At 39.4% G+C, this 16,937-nt stretch overlaps 3 protein-coding genes across 4 annotated transcripts; 1 reads left to right on the top strand and 2 right to left on the bottom strand.

Moving 5' to 3' along the window:
- Window positions 1–13: 13 nt before the first annotated feature.
- Window positions 14–6,331, bottom strand: LOC139201552 (uncharacterized). Its single transcript, XM_070830901.1, has 20 exons — window positions 6,222–6,331; window positions 5,638–5,707; window positions 4,994–5,096; window positions 4,779–4,893; window positions 4,512–4,686; window positions 4,289–4,400; window positions 3,824–3,930; window positions 3,438–3,564; window positions 3,217–3,337; window positions 3,025–3,110; window positions 2,748–2,878; window positions 2,590–2,649; window positions 2,431–2,494; window positions 2,257–2,351; window positions 2,025–2,153; window positions 1,330–1,444; window positions 1,104–1,241; window positions 792–958; window positions 620–702; window positions 14–441 (listed from the first exon to the last, which is right to left on the bottom strand). The coding sequence occupies exons 3-20, from the start codon at window positions 5,070–5,072 to the stop codon at window positions 246–248; spliced, it is 2,100 nt and encodes a 699-aa protein (XP_070687002.1). The 5' UTR covers window positions 5,073–5,096; window positions 5,638–5,707; window positions 6,222–6,331; the 3' UTR covers window positions 14–245.
- Window positions 6,332–6,731: 400 nt separating this feature from the next.
- Window positions 6,732–10,831, bottom strand: LOC139201553 (interleukin-17 receptor A). The gene is made up of 11 exons (XM_070830902.1): window positions 10,733–10,831; window positions 10,606–10,627; window positions 10,198–10,341; window positions 9,903–10,021; window positions 9,677–9,797; window positions 8,839–8,886; window positions 8,583–8,740; window positions 8,391–8,465; window positions 8,222–8,291; window positions 7,703–7,798; window positions 6,732–7,622 (listed from the first exon to the last, which is right to left on the bottom strand). The coding sequence occupies exons 1-11, from the start codon at window positions 10,829–10,831 to the stop codon at window positions 6,739–6,741; spliced, it is 1,836 nt and encodes a 611-aa protein (XP_070687003.1). The 3' UTR covers window positions 6,732–6,738.
- A 2,819-nt stretch (window positions 10,832–13,650) lies between these two features.
- Window positions 13,651–16,515, top strand: LOC139201672 (troponin I, fast skeletal muscle-like). Of its 2 annotated transcripts, XM_070831060.1 has the most exons (8): window positions 13,651–13,698; window positions 15,121–15,153; window positions 15,395–15,436; window positions 15,521–15,652; window positions 15,731–15,820; window positions 15,932–16,102; window positions 16,184–16,274; window positions 16,393–16,515. In XM_070831060.1, the coding sequence occupies exons 4-7, from the start codon at window positions 15,548–15,550 to the stop codon at window positions 16,268–16,270; spliced, it is 453 nt and encodes a 150-aa protein (XP_070687161.1). In that variant the 5' UTR covers window positions 13,651–13,698; window positions 15,121–15,153; window positions 15,395–15,436; window positions 15,521–15,547; the 3' UTR covers window positions 16,271–16,274; window positions 16,393–16,515. The 2 variants fall into 2 exon arrangements, with proteins under 2 accessions (XP_070687161.1, XP_070687162.1); XM_070831061.1 differs by lacking the exons at window positions 13,651–13,698; window positions 15,121–15,153 and adding an exon at window positions 15,241–15,261.
- The last annotated feature ends 422 nt before the right edge of the window (window positions 16,516–16,937 follow it).

The following is a 16,937-nucleotide window of genomic DNA, read 5'->3' as shown; positions in this document are numbered from 1 at the left end:
TTTGCAACAGCCAATGAAATAGTACAGTACAATATAAAATCTCAACTAATATTTGGATTGAATGTTTTTTGTAAAATGTGTCTTCCTCTCACTTTAATGTCGTCAGTCATTTTGTTACATGCAGGATTCACAAGAATCCAATCACAAATTTTAGGGCCAAAAATGATAAAACACTGAGAATTATATCAAACAAAGAAATGCATAATAGAATCTTGGCACATTTGCACAAAATTAAAAATACATTTTTAATCAATCCACATGAATCTGGGTTTGGGCCAGCACTGAGTCTGGACTGTGTTGGGATCCACAGAGGCTAAGGTGAGCATGGGATTGATGGGGTGCGGTGACGCCAAGGACAGCCGTGCAGCCAGGAGCCCCATCTGGACACAGCTGTCTGTGTCTCTCCGCTGGAGAATCCCAGCTATTAAGGAACCTGCAAGACTGGAGACAGAGAAGAATGAGTGCTTTTTGTTGTTTAACATTTAGGCGTGATTTTGTAAGTGAGAGAAAGTATTTCAGGGACAGGGAGAGAGAGATGGATGAAACTGAAGCAGAGGAAGTTTGGATAAAAGGAAAAAAGAATAGGCAAAAGAAAGTATTCTGAGTAAATTTTTAAAACCTATCTCCTGCTCCAGACACATTCATTGTCTCCTCTGCTGTCACAGTCAGTGCTGGGTAGTGAAGAGCACAAAGCTGCTTCCTCTGCAAACACAGGCACAGTAAACATCTTCGCTCTCACTGTAACAGTAACCATCGTCATCATTACCTGTTTAAATATAGGTCACACTTACCCTCTTCTGTTTTCTTGGCTGCAGGTTGACCGAGCCGGCAACATGCTCTCCGCACAGCAGCACTCCATGAGCTCCCAGAGTCACCACCAGACAGTGAAGATGCTCCAGAAGAGGGCGTGAGAGAGCCACAGCAACGCTCAGCAGCTCATCAAGAGAGCTCGGCAGCACTGCCGCCCCCACAACACAAAAACCACATCCTCAGCTACTGACTTTTTTAATATGACCCCTAGCTGTAACGACTGTAGGTGGACATGAGGAAGTAAAACAAACAACAACAACAACAGGGAAATTTAACTAAGGAATACAGTTTACCTTCAGGTGTAGGGATGCCCAGTGCTTTGTTCATGGTGCACAACTCTGCCAGGTTTGGGGACGAGTAGGACAGAGACTTCCATGCGTCTGAAAGGAAAGGCTTACAAGCCTTTTCTGAATCCGTGGGCTCATACCAAACTGTGACACACATTGACCGTATTGGATTAAAATCAATGAAAGCTGCAGGTTGCGGCCACTCATTTAGTAACCATCTCCCTGTGTTTACCGTTGATGTCGTGTTTAGCGGCGACAGAGCAAACATAGTCGATGGTGGAGACAGGAATGTTTCCATCGAGGCACACAAGAGTGGCTGATGAAAGCTGCTGCTCAAACTGTGACACCTATGAAAAGATATGAAGAAAATAGAAATAGAAATTAATTGAATAAACATTCAAAAAAGAGGGATTGTTGATGTGCACATAAAACATAATACCATGAAACACCAAGAATTCAAGGAATGGTCAAATACAGAAAGAAAAAACAATAACATAACACACAAACTATTCATTGTCTTTTATTAATCTGTTGATTAAATTATTGATTGATTATTTCTGGTCTATAAATGTCAGAACTGTAAAAAGAAAAAAAGCCTCATGAAAGTGTTTGTTTACGTCATTATGTGAGCATAAATTATTTGTAATGTCGACATGTGCCAGCTCTTGTCTTTTGAAATTCGTTCAGTACGGGCATGTGTCGTTTCCCATCCATTCCAGTGTGAATGACGCTGCCAATTACTATAAACAGAGGTAACTGCATTTATGGGCTATGGCTAAATACATGCAAACCATAAACAGTGCCTAAATCTGAGCTTGATATGATGAAAATTACAACTTTAAATTGTGAATATAGTTCTGACTGTGTTATTGGGACACAGGGCCAGTGGTCTTACTAAAAATTAGTAACTTTGTCAGTAGAACTTACATATCGCTCTGTGATTTGCTGATGAACATCCATGTCTCCCAACCCAAGACTCAGCTCTCCACTCTCAGTGATAACAGCACAGTACGTAGCTGTGCTCTGCTCCTCTAGCCTGGCCACGCCACTTGTGTTCTGACAGGAATCAGAAAAAAAGTCAAGGAGTTAACATTTACATATCTAAGTAAAAGGGATTCTAATCATGCTCAGTAATAAACAGCTGCTGGTGTTGACGTACCATATGTTTACAGTAGTTTAACACAGCATCGCTGTTTGAATCAGCTCCAGTAGCTGAGATGAACAAGGGTCTATGGCCTAATCGGCTCAGAGAGTCTAGAAGGAAAGCACCAAAGAAAGTGTGAGACAATCAGATTTAAACTACTGATGAAAACATAATCAGACAAAAACCTACCAGCAATGTTCCTTCCTACACCACCAAATGACTGACATACACTTCCTGGGTTGGTCTGTCCAAACTGAAAGAGATAACAAGGTTCCTCAGAAGTCATTATAACCTACATGCTATGGTTTGACATCATTTGGATGAATACATGTTATAAATTCAACTTACAAGAAGTGTTTTCGTTTTTCCTTTAGCAATAAAATCAACATTTATTCCTCCTATGACAACCTGGAAAAAAAACAGCATTGCGGGTGCTTTAATGTGCAAAAATATGACTAAACACTGAAGCATCTGGAAAGAACTCCACCATACTTGTTTATACTTACAATATCTGATTCTGATGAGTGTTTTCCATGAGGATGAGTCTTGCCTCTTAACTGTCTCTCATTCATTTGTTTTGACAGTGCACAGGCTATCTGACTGCCAACTTTAGCATTGTTATGAATGAGAGCAATGTCTATAAACATAACAGGTTAAGGCCTTTCAGTTGTAATGCACCTTAATGTAACATTGTCTGGCCTACAGGAGCAAAGTTACCTTCTCTTCTATGTGCATTTTTTTTCAAAGAAGTTGATATGATCATGTTCTCTTTCAGAAGGATACTGGCCTGAAGGGACTTTCCTTTAGTCATGTCATTGACCTTTTGAAGAATGAATGGTGTCACATCTCTTCCTGTTATCCCTCTAGCACTGAGTAAATCAAAATGAGAACAGAGAATGATAATTCTTTCAGCTGAGAGCAACAGTACTCTTGATTCACAGATTATAGATTACAAACCACAGATACTCTCTGTACCTTGCCTCTGTTACTGCAGCCTGTATGGCTTCCTCTATTTGCTGGCCGGCTGCTGCATGCTCCTCAGGGATGGGCACCGCTAACAGGACGCCGCTTTGGAGACCTAGCGACAGTGCACTCTCTGAAAAAAAATACAGATCCATATTCATAAGAGGTACAAACACTAATGTGAGTGAAAAAGGGGGAAAAGGACACAACTGTGATATAAAATGCTGAAATACCAATGAGTTTTGCCGCCTCCTCAGGGTTGCAGACTTGGTATGGGGAAGTGAATCCGCTTTGTGGTGAGAAGAAAGCTGGGAAATTCTTCAAATCTCCATAAGTGGCTACACAGACACCCTGAGTTTCCTGATAAAAAAACCAACAACATAACAGAAACACACAGTGGACCCCACTCTTTAAACACAGCTCTGCACAACATCGGTCCGCTTCTTTGGTTCAATTAACTAGTTCATTTTGTAAGTACAGAACAGAAGAAGAAAAAACAAAAGTAATAATAATTTTAACTAAAGTCCCTCACAAACCAACATGACACACTAAAGCTGATACATCAGACAGTGTCAGATTGGCCATTATACAGTGACAAAATTACACTCAATAGTCTTACAAGGAACTCGAGGGTGCGACCGATGTCCAGAATGGACTTGACACCAGCAGAGACCACTGCGATGGGAGTCCTGCCGAGCTCTGTCAGATCTGCACTAATGTCCAGACCTGGAAGAATAATCATTCAGTCAGTGGTGATGTTAAGGCCTCATATAACTATTACAGTCTCCAGATAAGGAGTTTAAATGATACCAACACATTCCTTTTAACATACTGATGAGACAAACTAACAATTTTGGTGTTCTTACACCAAACATCCTCTGGATTATATTTGTGACTCCATAAACACCCTCATCTCTGTTCATTCTCTTTGTCAGTAAATTGTAAAATAGCTGATACATCCCATGACAGGATTGCAAAAGGAGGCCAAAACGGTCCAGTCAGTGAGCCTGTTTTCATGATTTATTGAGAATGACAAGTAAGAATCCGTATGTGTAAAGAACATTTCCCATCTAGGTGTGCTCACTGTTCTCTCCATCTCTGTGAACTCCTCCAATGCCCCCCGTGACAAAGACACAGATGCCAGCTCGATGCGCTGCTATCATAGTGGCTGACACAGTGGTTCCCCCGGAGAGCCCCTGAAAAAATAACATACAAATACGGGACAGCATTCAAAACACAAATGGGACACTGTCACATTTTAAAAGACTATTTTGAGATTTGTACTTGAGATGAGTGTGTTGTCTCACTTTGCTGATGGCGTAGGGCAGATCACGACGGGACACCTTCAGGGAGCCCTTGCAGCGGGCGAGGTAGTCGAGCTCCTGTGACGACAGACCGACATGGACTTCACCCTCAATCACTCCAACCGTAGCTGGAGTGGCTCCTTCAGCTCTCACAATGGCCTCCACCTCCTTTGCTGTGCTGTATTAGTACATTAACATCAGCTCTTTAACTATGATTATAAAAAAAAATTATGCTGGTATCAGAGGTTACTGGTGCTTTAAACATGGTACCTCAGGTTGTGTGGATAGGGCATGCCATGGGTGATAATAGTGCTTTCAAGTGCAACCACTGGTTTGTTTTCTGCCAGCGCTTGTGATACGGATGGATGAAGTCTGAAGAGGATGTCTGAGAGAAGAGGTGATTCATAAATTAGCATTATTATTACCAATTTCTTATCAAGTATTATCCTTTTAAAGTGTTGGAGATATAATGAGTGGTTATTTACCATTTTTGCACAATCTACTCTGATAAATTGTAATTCCTCTTCTCAGGATGAGTGCAGAGGCTCTTTTCAGGATCCTCATTCTGTTCAGATTTAGAGAGAAACCCTGAAAATATGAAGAGCAAACTGTGAGAAACAATGTCAGCTGATGCTTTTCTTCTAATCAACTTGGAGCCATTCCAGTTTATTTCACTGTCGCTGCCTGATGCCTGCAAATTGATCTGCCAAAGGCTGTAGTCTCTCCTCAAGTGTTCCTCCTCCTCAGGCAAGCACTGGTAATAATTTGGGATTGTAGATAGTTTTTGATGTTTAAAAAACAGTTTTGTAGAAATTTGATAGTTCAAAATGACTAAGAAAGAGAATGGATATTTAAGAGAAATGAAAATATACTTTCTACAGTCCCACAACATTAACTTACAAAAATAGCGCCACAATCCCTCAATCAAAGCTCAGTTTTCAATATTCATCAGAATGAATCACCAACAAGACTGCACTTAAGAGACTATAGGATTAATTTGATGACTAACATAAGTTCCTTTATTTGACAATATACAGGGCATCTAACTTAAATTTTATGAAGAGCAATGTTTAAGATAGTACTGTACAGGTCACACATGATGTGGCTGTAAAAATCAATACAACATTACCTCAGCTCCTCGGAGGAAAAATCAAATAGGCTCCTCAGTTGCATCACACCCTGCAGTGTGTTTTCTGTCACTGCAAGACACAAGTCCAATTCAGCCATTGTGGGAATTTTCTTTGCTCCACTTAGTTGGGACAAATTCCCACCACCCTCCCCCCTTTCCCCTTTTGGGGCCACTTTCAGAGACCGACACCCAAATTCCATAGCCTGTAGAGCCGAGGTCTGTATCTGTGTATCTTTTTTCCTTCAGCTTCTCTGCATTTATGCACTATAGGTTGCTAGCTGATAGACTTAACTGAGACAAAATATTTTACAGCTGACTTTGTGCCAACACTGCAAGCTTAACACAGAGGATCAGAGACACATCAACAAACAGACCAAATGTACAATTAAAACGCTTCGGAAAAGCTGCATCTGTCTAAAGGAGTTACATCAACTAATTTCTAGAAACACATGCTCAAAGGCCCATTTACCTGTCATTGGAATATTGACTATTTAATCAAACATTAAAAAGTACATAGCACATTTCATTCAATACAGTTCATTATAAAGAAAACCTCTCTCCCACTAACAGAGTTTAATGCTTACCTTCTCCAGTGCAACAAAAATGCTAGAAACTTTGCCCAGAAGGCTGAACTTTGACCCACACCATGTTTACACAGCCCATAAGCATCAACCACAGATCTCTGTGGTCTGAACTACTCTGGAATCGTCTCCTGAATGAAAACAAGTGATATTTAACATTAAAGCAACATGCAAAATACTGCAGAACAGGCATGAAGGCAACCAGATACATAGTAAAACAAAAAACAGAAACTAAACCACTGAACAAACCATGAATGTGTACAAAACATCCACATATTTATTTTTAAAAACTCATATTGAAATCTGGTGACTGGCTGGAGAGACGTCACACACATTGATCCAAATGTTTATCTATTTGTATCCACCGGTGATTCTTCTCTGCATATTCCTGTTACTGCCCTGATTTTGTAGTAAAATTGTAAGACATGATTTGTATCAAACAGCTTTTTGAAAGCTTCATGAAACAGTTAAAATTTTCATAGATGTCTCAAAAAAATGATGCAATTATATCAAACTGGCTTCAGGTTCTCGAAACTAAGAGGGTTGAGCTCAACTGAAAGTCTCCCGCCATGTAAAGTCCTGTCTGCACATGACTGGTGACTCGGGCCGACTCAGGTGCACAATATGGAATGACGTCTGTGGTGGTTTCTGTATCATCATAAATCTCATCTGAGGTCTCCTCATCCTCCAACTCTGAGCTCTCTAGTAATTCATCTTCAAACCACTGTGGATGCTCCAGCTGGTATGCATGAAAAGCCTCTATGGCGTCCCGCAGGTCTCTGCCTGAGGGACAGTGATAGTACTCGTTCTCTGAGAGCCCTTCAATGAGATTCACTCTGCCTGGTTCATGCTTCTCAGCGTCCAGGATCCTGAAAAAGAGCTCTTCAAACTGTTTCATCAGCTTGTATCGTACTGTAATGTTAAAGGGTGAAGGGACGTCTTCTTCAGAACAAACACCATCAAAGTAAGCCACTATGTACTTTTCAAACGACGCAGACCGGATGAGATGGGGGACCATGAGGCTGAGGGCCGGACTGAGCATGTCACCAACAGGTGAGCGGGCGTCCTCTCTCAGAGAAACCTGTTTGAATCCACACATGGCTCTCCATTTGGCTTGTACTCCTCGTGAGCACAGGATTAGGATCTTATCTGGAGAGCTTTCTATTTGTTCTCTGTGCCAGTCCAACCACTGGATGCTTCCCAACACTCCCAGTCTTGTAGAGTCCAGTAGATCCAGGACCACTTCAGTGCCACAATTTTTCGCCAGGAAGGCACAAAGCCTGAGAACAATGTTTTTGTATAAAGGGTGGTCGAGGGAGTAAATAACGAGGACTCTTCTTCTCTCTTGTACTTGAAATCCTTGTGGTTGTTCTTTGGCAGCTGATGAGGATGTTTTCACAGGATCTGAGAGAAGGGTGTGGTTCACTGATTAATTATCAAATCAGCCTGCATTTTCTATTCAGCACATTTATAAGAAGGCAAACCTTTATGAGATGCTCTCCACAGTAAATAAACAAGACAACCACCGATGACGAGCAGCGCCACAGCTGCTTTTATAATGTAAGTCCGCTGGAGATAATCTAAGGGGGAAAAAATCAACCAAAAGAAAAATTACCTAAATATCTTAACAAATACAAAAAGTTAATTCAAATGTCATTACACCAGTGTTTCCCAACCTGGGGGTAGGGACCCCTCTAGGGGCTCTGAGGAGCTGCAAGATGAATAAAACGATTTTGAAGCCTTTTGCTGCATAAATTTACATTTGTATTTTCTCAAATCTTCTTGTAAAATATAGGATAGTCTGACATCAAACATGTATCCAAATCAGACAATCTGAGAAGTTTCCATGTCAAAACTCGGATGCCTGCCCTGAAACAAGGGAGCACAAGTGGGCACTGCTATATTAAAGGGGTCACCAGCCAAAAAGGTTGGGAACTACTGATTTATGCACTGCACTTATATAGCTGCTGAAAATCTACCACACTGTAAACAACATTACTTACTTGGGCAGTACTGAATTTTTGTCTTGGGGCGCCAACAGTCATTCTTGCATCGAATAAAAAATGGCTGAATCTTTAAAACAAGCGGAGGAAGGTGAGCGTTTGATGTTAAATCTCTGCAGGTGAGATATTTTCATCGAGTGCTTGCACATTAAATTAAAACTGAACTTACCATTAACAGCATTTCACACTGTGAGAGCTGCCACAAACCAAATTCAAATGTCACATTTAGCACTGTTCTGTTTTCCTATTCGTTCAAAGAAATGACAAAGTGAGAAATGCATTTTGATATCATGCACTCTGTGGAATTTCATTCTGACGTAGTAATCATTGCTAATTTAAGTGACAAATTCAGCATAATTACCTTTGACACATTCTTTGAGTAATGGAAATCGTGACACTGGATGGAGACTTGGTATCTCTCTGAATACTCTGCTGCTTCAAAACCCACAACAATGGATAACTTTTTATGCTCATAATCAACAGACAAATCAGCTTTCGTATGAGGATCCCATAGACTACCTGAAAATGCAAAACATACAGAGTGCAATGGTGATGATAGTGCTGGATCTCTTACTCCAGCTATTCAAACTTTTGAGATGTAAAGATGTAAAATTTACCATTTTGCCGACACATTTGGGCCTTTTCAATTCTTCTGTCATCACATCCTGGTCATGAAAAATATTCAAAAAACATATTTTAAAAAATAGAACTTTTTAGAGCTTTTTCATGCTTATCTTTTTTTGGCTTTAAACAACAATTTACTCAGCCACTTTCCAGGTTACCAGAATTTTACATGCTTTATTAGTTTTATTTTTTATTATTAGGACAGAAAAAGTATTGTGTAATAAAAAGACAAAAACTGCAAATGTTCCCTGCAGTTTAGTTTAGTTAAAAAGTTAGTTAAACACACAATAGAGTGTTCGCTAGTTGATTGTTTTTTGTAAAGCCTAATTTCTATTTTTATTTCAGTAAACGTAAATGTTTTTTCGCATGTAGTTTCCATTATTTTGTTACTTTTTGTTAATGATAATAGCCTTGGTGAATTGTGTTTTTATCAGCCCATAAGAGTGAAAAATACCTGCATCCTGACAATTGTTACACAGGTGATGAAGTGATGAATATAAAAGAAAAGCGACTTTTGTTTGGTATAAGAGCCATTGTCACAATATAAACCAATCTTTTTCATACATATACACATGACTAGATTCAAGAGCACAGATCTTTTCAGATTGCTTATTCTTAATTCTTTGCTTTAGTTGTGTTAATGATGCCTGAGACATCTTCTGTCATAAGCACACAGACTACCTAAACCTGAACACAGCAACAACCTGGAATCAATAAAACTTGTTTGTACAGCAAACCTAAATAATTAACTCATAATACCTGTCTAGCATCATAAATGTTTTCCTGCATTGTCGTGCAGATTTCAGAGATCTTGGTATGGAGGCAACTCACCCGGGATGGTAATCTGCTTTTGAATCCTTTCGGCTCCAATCTCAGGCTCTGGCAAATTATAAACCAACACCATATATGAATGCCCAGGTTCTACCACAACTCCATCCAAGGAAAAAGTCCACTAATAAAGGAAGAAAATCATAGGTGTTTAATCTGTAACGTCCATACTGCTCGCCACTTATACAGCGATAGTTAAAAAAAATGAATGTGTCACTTATCCGCTCACCATTCTGTAGTTTGGATTCAGCTGTTGGTTGAGTTTGTATGAAAACTGCACACACAGACTTTGATTTGTATTTTCATCCAGAATATTTATCTCTGATCCATTAATGGCATAGACACTCCCTGTGAATTGAAGTGAAGAGTGTATATCTCATATGAATGCTTCCTCTAATTTTCTACTCACCTTTTATGAAAGTCTGGTTGGTTTACAATTTGTATTTGATGCATTTTAAAATGTGAGACAATGCGTGACAATAAATAATGCCATAGTTTTGAAGCCAAACTTTAGCATCACTTACCATCAGACTTTATTTTCCATGTCACATTCAGAACAGAAACAGGCCCGTGTTTGTCCATCCAGACTCCCACACGCTCAGAGTCCCACTCTGGGCCGGTTGGAGCATTTTGTACAAGTACAACCATGCGTTTGCTTGAGCAGTTTTCTAGCATTTAGGGAAGAGTGTATATAATATAATGTTTAAACATATTTGACTTGAGTGTGATATAAGTGTCGGGGGCAGGTGAGCCACATAAATGTCAAATTAAAATACCTTCATGCACAAATCACTCAACTGTCTAAGAATAACACTAAACCTATGTAACATTTGGAATCAAAACACTAACACGCAAAGAAATTGTCACCATACTGACATCCTCAACATATTCGCTGAACTTTATTCTACTGATTTGATAAAAAACATACTTACTAATTTTACAGTTGTCAAGACCCTAGAAAAAAACACAAGATAAGAGTGACTTCATCAATGTCGGACTTTTAACTCCCTCACTTGTTGTGGGTGTTGTGTATTTATTTTCTACGAGTTAAATCCTCACCTGTTGAGTGCAGTCAGGACGCTTGTCCAGGATCCTAAGAGAAGATGAGTCTGTGAGTCCAGCAGTCAACCAAACACAGAAAAAAGGAACATGGATCATTCTGATGTAGCTCCGTAATACAGGTAGAAAAGCTTTAAAAACTACTGAGCCAAAAAGGACAAAAATCAAATCCATTGGAGATGATGGTTCAGTAGTTTTCTTGAGGAAACACAGAAGGCTCACTGTGATCTCATTTCAACCAGCATGATTTGTTTCACGTTTATCAGGCGCTGACATCAATACACAGGAAGGGCCCTGTCATCAAATGTGGTTGGGAGTTTCCGTTTTCATGCAGAACACTGCATGGGCGCTAAGCATTGCTCTCTTGATTTGCAATTTTCTACAGAATTATGTGAGAAATAGAGGTTAGTTTTTCTTTTTTTTTTCCTTATTGCAGCATGTTTACTATGTAAAGCAATTCCAATTGCAAACCAATATGTGAGAACATTAAACGGTCACTAGGAGGCAGCAGTGACCAGATTTGTACAGTGATACATTTCCTGTTTAAACAGTTTAAATTGCATGTGGGTGTCTGGGAACAAATTTACAGTTAAGTGCTGTACAAGAAATTTGTCACAGTCTGAAAAAGTTAAGGTAAAACATAGTTAATCCACATGCTTAAACTACTTTTATGGGGCATTTTTTGGCAGCAGAAAGCGGAAAGACAGAGACCTGCAACAAAGGTCCCCAGTCGGATTTAAACCTGGGATGTTGGGATTATAATATCAGTGCCTCTAGAGGCCACCAGGACACCTCTTAAACCATGTTTCAGCATCCAGCCTGACCTCCCATAACCCCCAGGCAACATCACGTAAATACACAGATACGAGAACATCTCAGCCCAGAGGATCAACACGTGAAACCAACAGCCAGCCCAGGATTATGACCACTAAACCTGCAGCTATTCACTGTTTGGCTACCAGGGATTATGTTCTATAGGACAAAAATGTGGCCGTGGCTATGTGTTAATTCCCGTCACTTTGTCTCAGTGTTTCTGTGTCTCCTACTGGACACTGAGCTCAACTGTATCACTTTACTCAACACTAAGACAGACAGACAGACAGACAGACAGACGGTTCTGTGCCACTGAAATCTGACCAGAATAGACTGTATGGGTCGTATTTGATCTCTCCTATGTGTGAGAGTGATGTCACGGCATATTGTGATTCAAAGCCATGGTGGCACTTTGATCCGAGTATAAAAATACTCTTTTATTCAGTACAGCCATCGTCGGTTTTGATGTGACATGCAGCGCTTGTTGGCCAAAAGGCCTTAGCATTTAAAGGCAGTAGATAAACAACTAATAAATGCATCGTAATGAAGTTGTAATCAAATATAATAACATGTTCTGTGTTTATTTTGTGCCTTTGTTGACAATTATAACTCGTGCTTTATAACTCCTCCTCTCAATGATCCCTAACTTCTGTATAAAGATAATAAATGTTTGAAATGTGTTGTTTGCTTCTTTTAATGTATAGAATTAATCTAATGCGACCAGGAAACAGATTTTGAGTGCCTGCACTGATGGAAGTTTGCACCCAAGAGGCCATTAGAAATAAATGGTCAGCTTACGTTGTGTATAGACAGATAAATGCACTCCAGTTTGAGACTTTATGATATAAAATGCCTCATGGTGTTGGATATTGCCATTAATCATTGTGTAAATACTTTTTTTTATTGTCATATTGGCATTTTTACAGTACATTATTTTTCTGTGTAAATAAGTGCGTGAATTGTTTATTTGCAATGAAATATAACAAATTGTCTTCATGAGTTTTAAGCCGTCTGTGAATCTTATCCTATTGTACGTGTGTAAACACTTGCACAATGCAGTAAGCACTTGTTTACGTGTGTAATCATATCATTACAGTGTATTATTGAGCACTCCTAAACTGTTCACACACCAGTTACAAATGTTGCCTATGAGTTTAAACTGTTGACATAACAAACACTCAAAAATGTCCTTGTATTTGCATACAACTACATTATAGTGTTTTATCTTTTAAACCGTATATTAAGTGTATATATAGTACTTATAAATGCTAATTATGTGGAGTAAAAATAGCTTTACCAGATTTTCAATACTGGATGGCATTGAAGGTCTAGATTTGAACTGTACATATTCTAGCTGTGCTAGTTGAGCGGCTCTATGACAATGTTGTTCTGTCTGTCAGCCATTTTGGTCCAGATTGAAAAACCTAAACAACTGATTGAATCAACATAAAGTTCTGTTCAGACATTCATGGTCCCCAGAAGATGAATCCTACTGCTTTGGTGATCTTTTAATCTAGCCTTTAATCTTGTTAAGATTTAAACTTAACCAACAATTTTTTGACCAAATACCTGCAAAACATTTTCATGATCCTCATCTCTACTTGTGTTTAGCAATGATTAGCATGCTAGCATGCTTGAACAGTGAACATGGTAAACAGTAAACCTGCTCAACATCAGCATGTTAGCGTTATACTCCCAGTTGTGGAGAATAAAACAAATATTTTATCAAAAGAATTTAAACCCATCAACTTTTTTTTTTTTTTTTAAATTGACTTGAAAGGCACCTTTAAAACATCTAGTCTTTGATGTTTGCCTTTGCCAGGACACCCCATGACACAAATTTAAAAAGCAAACATGCTCAGGGCACCTGATATCAGTGCAGAGGATAACTCAGCTGTCAGTTAGGTGAGGGACGCGTGAGGTGCGCCCTTGGGCAATGTAATCACATGAAATAAATGGGTCACGGGTTGAGGACAAATCAAAACGGGTTGCATTGTGATGCAGGAATTGTCAGGTGGACAGAGGGTCTATTTTAGTGAGCCATTCACATGAGACTTTGAACACATAAATCTTTGACTAATAACCATAAAGTGCTTTTTGTTTTCCTGACTCACCACTGCTGCTGCCCTTGCTGACTTCCTCTCACTTTCAAGGTAAGATTCATATCAAGTAATCAACCAGTTCTATTTATCTGGAGATAGTCAGATGTATTAGACATTGAAACTGGCTCTTAAACTTGAGACTGCAAGATTAGGAGACCTCTTGTCTTGCTGTGAGAGCAGCCAGGCTATCTAAGTATCCATCGCTACAGTTAAATGTTGGCAAAAGTCGAGTAAAGTCTTCATATGAAGGAAGTAATGAAGACTGCATATCTGCATGCCCCTGACACGGCTGGTATTTATGTGAGGGAATCTCTGCTATGTCACAACTTTTGTCAAGGTCTTAAAACAAGTTTTCGAACACGGCTCTTTGACTTCTACGACACCTCAAGCTTCTTTATGATCTCTTGATCCTCTCAATGAGGAAATGTAACCTGAGGCTTAAACTGCCTGCCAACAAATTGGCGGCTGGTAACAGCACGCTTGACCCATCGTTGCGGCTGAAAAGCTGGTGTGATAAGTGATGATGGCTCACTCGTATGAACTGGCAGCCTTCTGGGTGGAAGGGCAAGGCTGCAGGCTTCTTAAAATCGCCTCCTGCCTTGCTTGTTTACCTTGACTTTCGCACCATGTGTGGCTGGCTTAATTTAAATTGGATGTATCACTGTGATGACTCAGAAGTATTGACATGCTCTGATCCTTCTCCAACACCTACATCCATTTATCAATATATAATGCCATAGTTAAATTAATTAAAAGTAAAAAGTATTTGTAAAGTCAATGCCACAAAGAGAAGGTCAAAGACAATGGAGACATCGCCACGGGGAGGAGGAGGAGATAATCTGGAACTTTATGCTTAGACGATAAACACCAGCAATAACCAACCAAGTAGAAAAGAAGCAGTGTTGTGGATCTTAACCCTCCAGAGTCTTGGGGTAAAATGGACGTTTTTTTTTACTACTTTTCATTTTACCTTTGTGTTTCCCATTAAAACTGCTTAGCTTTCTTTGTGTTTGTGTCTTTGACGCCGACGGGCGGTCCGAGACTCTGAAGAGTTAAAGTATCTGGCTTTTTTAAATTACTCTCTTCACAGGTTTGATGTTGTTCCCCTCTTGGCTGCCAAACTTTTCTGCTGCTTGGCTTTATCTGGCATCATCGGGGCAACAGCAGCTGCTGGGACACAGCAAAACATGGGGGCAATGTGGCCAAATATAGCCATGCAACCAGCTCCTCATCAGGCCTTCATAACAATAGCAAAGATTATGTGGTCCTGGAAAAATAGTGAAATGTATCTGTAAGCAATTAGATTAAATAAAAGAAAGTGTTAATCATCATTATCATTAGCAATCACATTAACTGGAGAAAGACATAAAAAGTAATTAGACTAGACTAAAACTAATCAATAATATGTCCAGTCTGTGAAGCTATGTAAAACTGCAGTTAAAATGAGAAAAAAACTTTGTTTCTGCTCCAAAGGTACTGTAAGCTGCAGACATGTCTGAGGGGTGAGTATTGGCCTCTAAATATAGCCACAGTCTCTGTACACTATTTGTATATCAAATAATGAGAGATATGTATCTTTCCTCTGCTTTTCTTGTCATGTGCTGATGAAGACCGGTGAGTCAAGATGAGTTCTTCCACAATCATTAATGAATAATCAGTATTGGGTCAGAATTATGCATGCAAGATATGTGAAAGCCTATATGAATGACTCCATTCGATGTATTAAGTATTCACATCTTTCTCGCAGAGAAAACCAAAATATTCAGCGACACGCCGACTGCACTTGAAGGTACGTGGTGGTGAGGGTGTGCCACATAAGTTGAGGCTGCTTTAGGTTTTTATCCAGGCTCATTAATGCTTTTCTATCTTACAGTCCAAACTGCTAAAGAAGGCAGCTTCTATGCTGGTGGCTGAAAGTGAAGAGAGGAAACAAGAGAAAGAAAGAGTTGTGAATGAGTCCTTCCCTCCGCTGAAGCTGTCAGGTCTGTCAGTCCAGGAGCTCCAGGTATTGACACAGAACATTATGCTGAGTCAGTCATTACTACTTCACATCACGTTGACAGTTTTTTCTTTTTCTCTACAGGACCTTTGCAAAGACCTACATCGTAAAATTGGTGTTGTAGATGAAGTGCGGTATGATATGGAGATTAAAGTAGACAAAAATGAGAAAGAGGTACAGTATAACTGAATCACGACCTCACAAATAACAGGCCATACATTTGCTGATCAATCAGGATGTTGAGTGGTTATTGGTTTATCTTAAACTGTGATGTCTGTTGCACAGATTGAGTCGCTGAACCACAAAATCATTGAGCTGAAGGGAGTAAAGAGGCCCAACTTGAAGAGGGTGAAGAAAACTGCAGACGACATGCTGAATGCATACAGCGACACGTCTAAACTCATGAAGGCAGATTTCAAGGCCAACCTTAAGACAGTGAAGAAAGAGGACGACAAGGTGAAGCTGGTGTCTGAAACAGTCGTTCACAAAATAAGAAACTGCATAAAAATAATATCATAATCTAACTGTATTTTGCAGAGGGAAGAAGTGACTGACTGGCGTAAGAACGTGGAGGAAAAATCTGGTATGGAGGGCAGAAAGAAGCTGTTTAACGCTGGACAATAAGAAGGTGCTTGTGTGAAACAAAGTTATATTAGCAACAAATCATCTTTACTGAGGTAAACTTCAAGTTTGCAAAGTTCAAGTTTTTTTTTTATTAAATCCCTTTTTGTTCATGTTTATTTCAGAGTCATCGTCCAAATTCAAGAAGGTTTCCATTAGAGGATGAAATAAAACAAACAAAAGATGTCAACCACAGGCACTTTTAAACAAGATTACATAAAGGCACTATACTATTTAAAAATAGTTTTAATCTTGATTTAATATAAACATGTATGCAAAAAAATACAATTGTATGCAGTGAATGTAATAATATAAAGTGTGTAGTATGCAGTACTCTTCGCATATTAAAGTTGCGCCAAAGAAAAGGCTGACTAGAGTCACAAGTGTGTCTTTTAAAGTGCAGTATTTGTGTTATACAGATGGTGGCACTGCCACACTTTCTGTAATACATGTGATGCCGATTAAATAACCATGATGACAATTTCTGCTTGGTTTCTTTGGTTTGTTCAGATTATCAGAATCAGTTTTTAATCAATCCAATAACAGAGATTCAGTTGACAGAGAAAATAAATGTACACTGGGATCAAGGCTGTCCTAACACCCTGTACTCCTTGTGCTGATCAATGTGAGTATAGTGGTTAAACTGGCACTGGCGATGCCATGTAGAGGT

The sequence above is a fragment of the Pempheris klunzingeri genome, chromosome 5, assembly GCF_042242105.1.
Source record: "Pempheris klunzingeri isolate RE-2024b chromosome 5, fPemKlu1.hap1, whole genome shotgun sequence".
NCBI lineage: Eukaryota > Metazoa > Chordata > Actinopteri > Acropomatiformes > Pempheridae > Pempheris > Pempheris klunzingeri.
The sequence above is the reverse complement of the archived record's forward strand: the minus strand, read 5'-3'. Positions and strand labels throughout refer to the sequence as shown.